Below are 11,414 nucleotides of genomic sequence, written 5' to 3'. Positions count from 1 at the left end.
CTACCAGGAACCCTGCTCCAGTGTGGCTCCTCTCTCTATGGTTCTGCAGGTCCCTGCCAGGAGCTGCTCCAGCTCAGTCTTCCCATGCCTTCACAGTTCCTCTCAGCTGCCTCACCATGGGCTGCACCAGGGGCTGCAGGGGAATCCCAGCTCTGGCACCTGGAGCACCTCCTGCCCCTCCTTCTGCACTCACCTTGGTGTCTGCAGGGCTGTTCCTCTCACATGTTCTCACTCTGCTCTTCTCTGGCTGCAATTACATCTGCACCATAATTTTCTTTTCTTCTTCTTCAATATGTTACAGAGGCTTTACCATCATTTCTGATGGGCTCAGCCTTGGCCAGCAGCAGGTCCATCCTGGAGCCAGCTGGCATTGGCTCTGCTGGACGTGGGGAAAGCTTCTGGCAGCTTCTTACAGAAACCACCCCTGTAGCCCCCCTGCTACCAAAAGCTGGCCTTGCAAACCCAATGCAGTGTCCTAATAAAAACCAGTTTAATTATCTAGGGAGAGTGTAGTGCTTTATACTCATGCTCTTTTCTGTAGGTTTTTAAGAATTTTGATCCCACTGTTTAATGCATATTATAAATGTGCCAGATTCACACACTGATCTTGCACTGTGCTTTTTGGGTCTATCGTGAGGGAATTTAGCTTCCTTTTTTTTCTTCCCCTCCTCTTGTTCCTTCTATTTGTTTGAAATTCTTGTACTATCCCATTTTTTCCCATGCAACTTGGCATTATTGAACTCAGAGGAAGGAGGGGGAAGAAGGTACAACAGGAAATGTTGTCTCTGTGTGTGTGTAAAGGCAGCTCATTGGATATTTGCACTCCTTAGGTAGGAAAACCTTTTTTAAACCAAGAAATGTAAACAGCTGAAATTGACAGTTAAATATAATTTTGCAAAATACTGGTGTACCAATTTGAAACTTACAGTCTTTTTTTTAATATTAGCACATTATGCTGATACCGAAAATATTGGCAGTGTAGAAATTAAAGACTGTTGAAAAAAAAAAACAAACCAAAAGCAGCTGGTGAAAGAAAATGCTGTGATAGTGAATAGTGTTGTCCCACCACCTTAAAGTACATCTCCTTTTAAATTCTTCCTCTGGACAGCTCCTGTTGTTGTACTAAGTAGTCCGTATTTTGAGGTAAGGATTTTATGCTAATACAGATTCTCAAAAAATTTGTGTTTGTAGAATAGTCAGCAGTAATGAGGGAGTAGCACAGCTTTCTGAGCTGTTATAGATGTTCCTAACCAGTACTAGCTGCAGAGTGCAGCAAAAATAGTTTGACAATACTGAGGACAAAAGTGCTGTTACAGTAACTATTTTCTATAATAGATACGGTCATTACTTGATATCACAGCACAGTAGCTGTCACAAGCCATTTTTCCTTTTAGAAGGACTGTAATTTTTCTCTTTTATAGTTCATATTTCAGTGCATTAGTGTGCTGACCATAATGACAGTGATTTTCTGAGTTAATTTTTTTTGCTTCCTTTTATAGTGGATTTTGTATAAAACATGAAAACTGATTCTAATGACCAAAATAAAAAATGAAAGTGAGAAAAAGTTCAGTTTTTTCTTTTTCTTTCTGGTTGCTTTGACTGCTTTCTGTTATTTATTAGGAGTTTAGACAGTTTAGTGACTGTTTTTCAGGCAGTTTTTCTTGAGTAGTGGAGAGATTGCAGTTATTATGGGATGATGAATGAGTTGTGGGTTTTCTCCTATGGATTCTTCACGTATTCCTTCAGAATATTTTTTGCTATAAAGTACTTTCTGCAATGTCAGTTACTGCTTAAAATGTCTTCTGTGTATTGTGCCATGGTAGATACCTGAATACATTCAGCCTTTGTTCATGAAAGGTGAGTTCTTGGAAAAAGGCTGGGGATCATGAATCTCCACATGCTTTAATTCCATGATATTGCCACTGGATGAGTGCCTTGGTGAAACCTGTGTAGGCCATCTGTGGATTTCACAATTTCTGTGGACTCATTCATTAGTTTCTTTGACATCTTCACCACTTCTTTTCACTGCAGAGTTTTTCTATGATGCTAATAACTTTTGTGATTATTAAGTGGTACTTAATGCTAAATTTGGTAAACATCTCCTGGCACTGATGTTCTCCAAGGGACAAAAGTTAAGAAGTAGGAATATTCTTGCATGGCCACTTGTGGCATTCATTGGCACACAGATAACCCAGACTGTTGCACTGTGGTGCCTGGGGACAATGTGATGACAAGCGAGATGAAATTGCTATCTGGTCAGTTGTAGCTAATGGCTTCAAGTCAGTTATACTTTATTTCTGGTCTGATAAGGCTTGCTAGCAGCATAAGATGGTTAATCTAGTGTCCTTGTCCCAAAAAGGATAGTGAGACTTGAATGAGCCAGGTGTCCTGGTGCTGGCAGGATTTAAATTATGCCAAGTTTTTATCAGAGTAAATGAATTCTGATGATACAGCATGCTTAAAATGCTTTTATGAAAAGGTTTGCTGGTTGATTTTTACTGGAAATTAGTCTTACTTGTGTTTTAGGAATTAAAATTTAATACATCTAATTACTTTTAAGAAAGTTTGAAGTACATACTGTGTGACTAGGAAAAAACTCATAAGAAAACTTACTTTCTTTTATACAGACTGCATCAAAATCAAAGATGAAGAAAAAAGCAACTAAGACCCAAGAAGCAAAAAAAATCTTGAAGAAGAAATTTAAAGTTAATACAAAAATAGTTTTTACTGAAGATGGAGAGGTAAGATCATTTAAAAGTAATTGTATTTTGGTGGGAACTGAAGTTCTAGTTTCCATAAAGCCAAAAATGTACTTTACATCAGTATAAAAAAAATATACTTTTCACAAGTATGTGGTTTTTGTAATTGGCTTACATTTTGCAGAAGTGTTCGCTTCCATTTGGAATTCAGTTCCATTGGGAAAAAGAGGAATGTTGAGCACTGACCTCTTTTCATCTTTTTATGTGTAAGATACTTGTATGAGAGCTGTAAGTGGATGTACAGAACTGTATCTCTTTTCTGCCTATTATCTTCAATTTCAGGTGGAATCAAGAGCCCGTTTTTTTTCTAACAGAAGTGTAAAACAATTTTACTGTAGCTATTTGCCAAAGCTCCCCAAAGTCTTGAGTTAATGTACTGGAATTAAAAGAAGTCCCTGGTTTTCTTCCCAGCATTCACTTTTTGTAGATTAAAAGTTTTATTAGGGAAGATAAGGAAGTACCAAATTTTGGCCTACTAGTGCTGAGGTAGCAGTGCTTGGAAATTTGCCAGTTGATTGGTTCTTTTAGTAGACTCTGGAAAAATGTATTGATTTTATACTGAAAGGAACTATTGTGGATGCTAGTCACTCTAGGGGTTCCCTGTGGAAATAACCTCACTAGCAAGTGTTCATGTTCCATGAACTTCTCTAACATTTGATTTCACAGCTTCAAATGCTGTGTATGTTGTTTTTCCATTTCCAGCACTAAGATAAAAAGTAGAGTTTTTTTTTTTCCTTCTTCATAATAATTTTAGTAAGGCGTGAAATGGAAGAGAGGTCACCTTTGCAAGTATATAACTTGCTCTTGTGACCAAATAAAGCAATTTAAATTGCAGGTGAAGGGAGTATAGCCATATACATGATTACTGACATTAGACAGATTGTAAAAGGTTTTAGAGGTTGCCCCATCAAAAACTAGTGTTAGATATTTTGAGATATTCAGAAGCTGTTGGCTCAGAGTTCATATGGAAATGTTTTGTGTATCTATGCAATGAAGCAAAAAGGAGTAAAGATGGAGAAAAAAATTGTCACAAAGATTGTAGTTTAGAAAGCAATACAGTAGAGAAGGGGTGACATTAAAGGAAACACAAAAATTGCATCTATGGATGTTGGATGTCTATGGATCTTGCTTTTTTTTCTGAGCTGTGTAAAATCATGCTTTGAAGTTTTACTATTCTGTTCCACATGCTTCTCTTTGATAAAGTCCTCTAAAAAGATGTATCTTTCTAGAGAATACAGCTACACAAACTCAGTTTTACAAAAGGATGTGGAAACAGTGGGTTAGATTTATCTGTACCTGCTAAATAACACCCTCTGTGCATTAGGGAGTCCTAAATGTGTTTGGTTTTGCATTTGTATGAAAGGCGTTCTATATTTTCTGCCATGTAGTTTCCTTTTAAGAGTCAGTACTCTACCAAGAATGATTTTGCAAAGACTTTCCCTTGAAGATGAGTTCTCATACCACGAAGTATTAGCTAGCTACCAGGTCATAAGATAGATGGGGATATTTTTTGGTGGATGTGTATGGAGTTTCAGATATTTAAGGGAAGCTGGATGTGTTCAGTATGTCATCTATCAAACACTTCCAATACAGTCTTAGTACAATAATCAAAAAACCCTTCCATGTGTTTCTCCTTGCTTCCCTCAAAACATAAACCTGCAGTCATGTTTTATTTTTTGTGTATTCTGTAATAAAGGCTTATCTAATTTTTGTCTTGGTTATTATGTTGGAGTATTGATTGTTCACTTGAAAGGTTCTGCTTAGATTTACTTATGGGGTTTTTTTTTTGTGTTGATATGTTTTGGAGAGTAATTTCTTGGATGCAAGTATTTTTGCCTCCCCAAATGACTAACAGGATTAGAAATTGCTTGTTCTAACCAGGAAAGAGCAAAATAAGGGAAGAAGTTCAAGTGAATCCACTAAACAGTAATGTGATATAATGGAGACACTGCTTTCAAACAGTCATTTTTAACTCAATGTGATGTTAAATAAGGTATCTAAGTTTCTGTTGTCCAGAAGTTTTGTTAATTTGTTTCCTTTGCAAATGACCTTTTTATTTAGTCTGGAAAAATAATGTATTGGAATATTTAGGACACCGAAAGTTTGATATGGAAAAAATTATTCTAACCATTATTTTTCTTGCTGACATCTATAATTCAGCTAGTGCAGCAGTGGCCACCTGTACAAAAATCCAATTTGGCGCAAGCAGATGAGGAAGATGATGCCAGTGGTATCAACTTAGATAAGGCAAAGGAAATACTGCGTGAAGAAGACAAATTTGACAAAGAAGAATACAGGAAGAAAGTAAAGGAAAAACATAGGGTAAGTTGATTTCTACCTCAAGTACTGAAGTGCAGAAATATTGTGCTGTGGATTGCTCAGTGAGGAAAAATACTTAAATACATTGTGAAATAAGTGTAATACAAGTTCATTTAAATTCTTCAATTTTTTTCATGGCTACATGGCTCACAGGAAAACTGTTTCAATATAAGTAGCTGGATAACACTAAGCCTTATTCAGTATTAAGTGTGGGTAACAGTGAAGTTTTATTTACAACTTGAAAATTTGTTGAGTTTAGTAGGAATATCTTTTTTTTAAGCAGTGTTCAGTGGAAGGGTTTGTTTCACAAAAATAGACTATTATCTGGCATATGTGCTCTAAAAAATGCTGGATGTGAAAGAGTATCTCTGAAATATCTTCAGAGTACCACTTGCTCACCATTTAGTATTACATTGCAGCTAGGCCAAAGTGTTAACTTTTTGTGTCGGTGTTTTTAGGGCTGTCAGAATTTACTTAATGAATTACCCAAATTACGTCATATGATTTTGGCTGTAACTTGAAAAAAATCAATATTTGCTGTCTGTCTTCGGTCTGGTGCTTAAAAACTTTTAAGTTGCAGACCCCAAGTTTTCAAACTGCTTCTGTATTATTTATCATGGACCAAAGGAGGGCTTTCTGACCTTGCTGTGTACCTGTCATAGAGAGCACAGCTGCATGTCTTTGAGTTCAGGGGTCATTCTGTTAGTCATTGTGAGATGGGTATGGAATTCTCCAGATAATAGGTACATGTAAGATCCCAGGACTGTGTGTTGTTAAAGGCCTGATTTATACTCAAAGCTTCAAATTTCAAAGTGTTAGAAAGTGTCGTTTTATTGTCCTGCTCTGTAAATGTTGACTTTATTCCATTTGACTTTCCACTGATTGTTAGTAGTTAGTGCTAGATATTCTAGTGTTTGTGAAGGTTTGTATTTGAACAAAATAATTCAGGAGAGATTTGTTAAAGCTTCAAGTTATGTTTTGTCTCTGAAGTATTCCAGCTTAAAGTCAAAGCATACATCACATTTAATTTGAAAGTCTACTCCTATAGTTCTCTTGCAGTCACTTGACAAATACAAAAAAATCTCACCTCTTCTTTAGCAAAGTGTTGCATTTGAAAGGAGGTGAAAAGAAATTATATTTGCTGTACTCTAAGTGAAATCATAGTCAAATTTACAGAAAACAAGCATTGTTTTTCAGATTTCGATGTTGCAGCTTAAAGAACAGGGAAGGAGAGACTGATTCTATGACTTTGCAATCAATCTGTTATTCACTAGCAAATTCATGTACTTTGAATGATGCTCTTGTAAGTTTGACATCAGACTTCAATGATAAAATACTTCATCGCTTGGGCTATTAACACAGCTTAATTGTTATAGTGCCAAGGAGAACAAATGATGTTGACCAGATATTTACCTGCATTGAAAAAAGATAATACAGCTGTGGAGATACTATGAAAAGAGAATGCCTCTTTTCAAAACCAAGTCTGGCAAAATTAACAGACTGGCCACATCAGTATCATGGGGGTTTTTTGTAATTATGGAAAGTGTCATATGTGAAGTTTCTTGTAGCTTACTGCATGAGTGTTTTTCACATTACACCTATTATCCTCTGTGAAATGAAATAAACAAAATAAATAATGGTAGGTAAAAAAAGAAGGAAATAGATTTAAAAAAAAAGACTTTGTATGATGTCCTGTGAAATGATTGTCTAGTATTTAGGGCTGCCATTCAGTCACTGCATGACGACACACATCTGACATTGTTCAGATTTTATATTTGAGACTTTACAATTTGAGGTGAAAAATACTTTGTATGTAAATTCTCTGTACATGATGAGGTATTCAGTTGCCTGATTGTAATTTAATTTTTGAAATAATCTTTTAACAGTTTAGAATCCTAACATCCAAATTTAAATGAGATGAAACTTAAAAGGAAAGAAGGGGCAGGAAGGTGGTGGGTTTTACTCTGGTAGGACCTCATTTACCTTCCTATTGTCTCACTAACCTTGTGGTTAAAGGTGATCCTTTCTCCTCACTTCAGAAGGCATTCAGGATACCAATTCATTTCATATATTAATTAATACAGGCTATATAATGTAAGGCTGACATACAGATTGATTCCCTTGCTCTTCCTTATTACTAAGTCATCCTTCATGTCTAAGGTTCTTGACAGTCAACTGTTGCTGCTTAGGAAATAGCTGCAATAGTAATTAGTAATGCTGAGCCCTGCTCTTTTGTCTCATCCAAGGAGAGGCAAGCGCACCTCCTTTCTCTTGGGTCATGTTAAGCTGGTCTAGTGATCAGAAGATGCCTTCTTCCAGTGATTTATGAAGAAGCTACATTGTTAGTAGGTGGGGAAGATACTACTCAAATTTTTTCTTACCAGAAAATGTGTAAATTTTTTAATTCACGCTATAGGGGGAAGTTCTATGGCATAATTGAGAAATCATAGATAAGTGTCATAGATAAATATTATTTCAGTCATTTTAGCTATTGTTTTCCACTAATATGTTTTTGGAAGTCATTGCATTGTAGATTGGACAAGTAATCAGTCCTTCATTAACAAAAGAATGGCAGGGGAAAATTTGAACTTCCTCACAGTAAAAGCAAATTACATTTTCACAGTGACTTCCCAATGGTACTTAAAAATTCTGCCACCTCATAAAGTTTGCCATCCCAAAAGATAACAATCACTCAGCAGCAGATACTAGTTGAGTTTGAATCTTTGGCTTACATCTCAGTGATAGGAAGGAAGACTAAGTATCATGACTATACTGCAGAAGCTTGATCAGGTGTCGGGTCATTTTCTGAATTTTCTATTAAAAGTTTGGTTGTTGATGTAAGCCTGACAGGTAAGTTGTGTAAATGATTTCTTACCCTCATCTGGAGGGGGAGGGTGAAACCTAAAAGATGAATATTCAAGTGTGTTACCAATAAAGGTTATGAGAGCAGTAAAAAGACTAGTAGACCTTGTTTTCATGATTTCAGATTTTGTGGAAGTGTGGATGTCTTAGTGCCCTTTCTTGTGTCATTGAAAGAGGAGCTTTTTAAAGTCACATCCTTTAATCCCATCTTATATATCCCTTCGCTGGCATTCAGCAGAACCCTTTATACAAAGTCTTAAATCCATCGCTTGTGACTGTCATTGCTTCATTTAAAATCCTCCATCTTCACTATAAGCCAAAATACATAATGTCATAACATGAACTCTGTAGTCTGACCTATCCTTTCTGCAGTAATGCTAATTATTTCATTCCCATCTTTGTTTAAATTTCTTTCTTGCAAGCAGACTGCTGTAGATCTTTGTCCATTTGATGTATGTGCCAATATCAGATGTGACGACTCTGTTTCTTGGTTTTCTACCTCAACTGCTGAATTCTACAACTCTCTTTTTTCCTAGCTTCTTGAAAAAGCCAGGGCTAAATCTTTTCTCTCTGCTTTTGCTTCAGGTTTGCTTAAGTGCTTTGCTTAACATTTTCATGAATTTAACTTTTTTCTGTTTCATCACTTCCATCGAGTTTCAAATCTGTCTTGATTCATATTTCCTCCTCTTGCTTCCTTTTCTTGCTACAGCAGCTGATGCTTGGTGTAGTTTCCTGGTGTGTGTGTGTTTGACAGTTTTTTCCTTCTTTAAATCAATTTTTGAAACATGCTAAATCTGTTAAAGTTATTACATAAATAGATTAGCAGACCACTAGAGACAAATGCACTTTCATTCTGTATAAATCAAATGTAGCAGTCTAATACATGGTTAGGTACATGTAATCAGAAAGTCCCCTCAAGCTGAATGTGTGCTAATACCTGAAGTCTTTACATCAGCTTTGAAATGGTGACTTAAAAATAACAAAAAAATTTACAGAAGGCTATAAGAGCAGATATTATTTCATCCAGGTTCTTTTACCTGGCAGGTGGGTTCTGGTTTTGATTTAGATAGTGAGTGGATGCAGAAAATGCAATGTTTTTATAAAGCTTGTACTTTTATAGGTCATTTCCATTGAGAATCTCTTTCTTACGGTTTCCTCAGGTCTCTGGGGAAAAAAAAAGTGAACTTTTAAAAGTCAAATTTTCCCCAAAATAGCTTTTTTTTTTTTAAGGGGAACATGGCATGTAAGCTTATTATGAACTTTCCTTGTGAAACTGTTTCTGATGAAGAACAAAACTATTCAGAAAGTATCCACAGGCCATTGCTTTTAAATCCATTTGTGAATGTGATTTAAATGAGCACAGTTTCCTGTATGATCTGAGAAATGTTTTGATGCATTCATGAGATGCTTGGATTAGATGAGTTGTGTGTTGCAGTGCCTTAAGGCTTATGGCAACTTGCAAAGCATCTACTCTATAATTAGGTTTCCTTCATGAGTCTCACATTTTATTATCCTCTCCTTCCCCTGCACATATGGAAAAACTGAAAATCAGATGGATAAAAGTAAATAAAACTGAGGTATAATTGTGGTGTAATTAATGCTTGCTGAAGTTTTAGCAAAGTAAATTTTAGTAGTTGAGCACAAGGAAAGGACAGTAACACTGATCAAGATGATGCGAAAAGAATTCTGCCTTAATGGCTATTTAATGACAGCCATTTAAAATGTGTAAAATGTTATAAACAACAGTAAAGGGAGAAGTGAATAAAATATTCAGAACATGTTTTGGCACTCCATTTTTCAAGTTTTCACCTGAAAATGCACTGCTGTTAGGAGGAAAATAGTGGCAGAGGAGGATTCATCTCAATTCTTAATAACCTCTCTTTCCCTATACTAACTCAAGCTCAGAAAATGCCCATTGGTGCTGAAGGAAAAAATTATAAGAGCCTTACTTCTTACCTCTCCTTCCCACAAGTAAGATATGCTCTGAATTTTGAATGATCAATGTGAGAAGATGGCTAGAAGTATTTTTTTTTTAATGTAATTTTATTTGGGCGGTATTAGTAGCAAACACGCTGAGAGTGTCTTCAGGGGTCTGATACTGCAAGATGCAGTAGTTCTGTACCTCCCTGGAAGACATTAAACAAATGTATTTATAGAGGTATGACTCAATTAGACTGCAGGTGATGAAGGGATCTTTCAGAAGGTACTGCACTGTACCACAAGTCTGTATTTTAAATTTTATATATATACTTTATATTTCTGAGACTCCTTGCACAATCTTCCAGTGATACTGATGTTGCTCACAGGAATCTGGAGATATTTTGTGGCCCTTGTGCCACTGAAATTATCTTGATTTGTACCCCTTGAAGTTTAGGGTTATATGCTCTCAAAGTTTTGCTTATGGTGTTCGTCATTCAGTAGAAAATATAGAACTATTTTAGAAACTGTACTAAAACAGAATACCTTTGTTTGGTTTGTCTCCTGTGCCCTAAATGCATTTGTTAGTGGCATAGAGCATAGTTTTAATGAGGAGGAAACACTGTGATGTTTCACCTTTGTGTGTTTGCTCTCCCAAATATTATTACTTTATTAACTGTTTCCAAGGCTAAAACAGGAAATTCTTTCTACCAGACTTTATGTAAAGACTATCATAAAATAAACAGCTTTCAGTTTCGTGAAGAGAATATTGGATCCTGATTAAAATTCTTTGTTGAAAATGGAAGATTGCAGACTGGTAGGGGAAGCCAAATCCCTTGGGTTTGAACTCAGACAGTTTCGTCTGCAGGTGTGTTTGGTGAAAGCTGCTGCTGTTCCAGGCTGCAGAAGGAGCCTCCTACACGTGTTGCACAGAGAGCAAACACAGGACACACTCTGGGTATCCACAGAGACAAGACAGGCTGCACGCAGAAACATGCACAGCACAGGCAGCACACACTTACTTCTTCTCGTTGGCTGATCAGGGCCGATGTTTACCAGCAGAACTAAGAACATCTCACTCCTTTGATTGATGAGCACACTCACTGATCCATTAGATTGTAGAGTAGACCCCAGATATGTCTAATTTCATACCCACATCACAGGGCTCTTGTGTGGTCACTGCGCTTGGGTTTTTCCATGTGCTGGTCTTTCTACACAGTCTCATAGTGCCTTTCAAATATTCCATTTTAAGTTTGCTCTTTCCCACGAGGCTGATAAACATATATAACCTGTTTTCTCTTATTCTTAACAGTTACAAAGTTCTGTGTGAACTTTCCCAAGGCTGTGCTTGTGTGGTTCCTTTACTTTTCATCTGTCAGTGACTTACGAGTTCACATCTTTTGTTACTGTCTGCCTTACTGCTCATTAGAGTTAGTGTATTTCGTATTCACTTTATTAGTTTTTCTCCTTCTTGTCTTTGTCTCAGTAGTAACAGGGTATCATTACAAACCACATTTTTACATTCAAGGTATCCCTACCACCCATGTATCTCATGCT

At 36.4% G+C, this 11,414-nt stretch overlaps 1 protein-coding gene across 1 annotated transcript in view; it reads left to right on the top strand.

The window, feature by feature from the left end:
* The window catches only part of DDX10 (DEAD-box helicase 10), a 153,833-nt gene that overhangs the window by 92,068 nt on the left and 50,351 nt on the right, over nt 1–11,414 (top strand). The window contains exons 14-15 of the mRNA XM_085063776.1: nt 2,628–2,741; nt 4,920–5,081. Of these exons, the coding sequence (XP_084919902.1) occupies nt 2,628–2,741; nt 4,920–5,081 (276 nt within the window). The remainder of the gene's footprint in view (nt 1–2,627; nt 2,742–4,919; nt 5,082–11,414) is intronic.

This window comes from Lichenostomus cassidix, chromosome 1 (assembly GCF_008360975.1).
Source record: "Lichenostomus cassidix isolate B80296 chromosome 1, HeHo_3.0, whole genome shotgun sequence".
Taxonomy (NCBI): domain Eukaryota; kingdom Metazoa; phylum Chordata; class Aves; order Passeriformes; family Meliphagidae; genus Lichenostomus; species Lichenostomus cassidix.
Note: the sequence above shows the minus strand (reverse complement) of the source record. Positions and strands in the feature narration are given on the sequence as shown.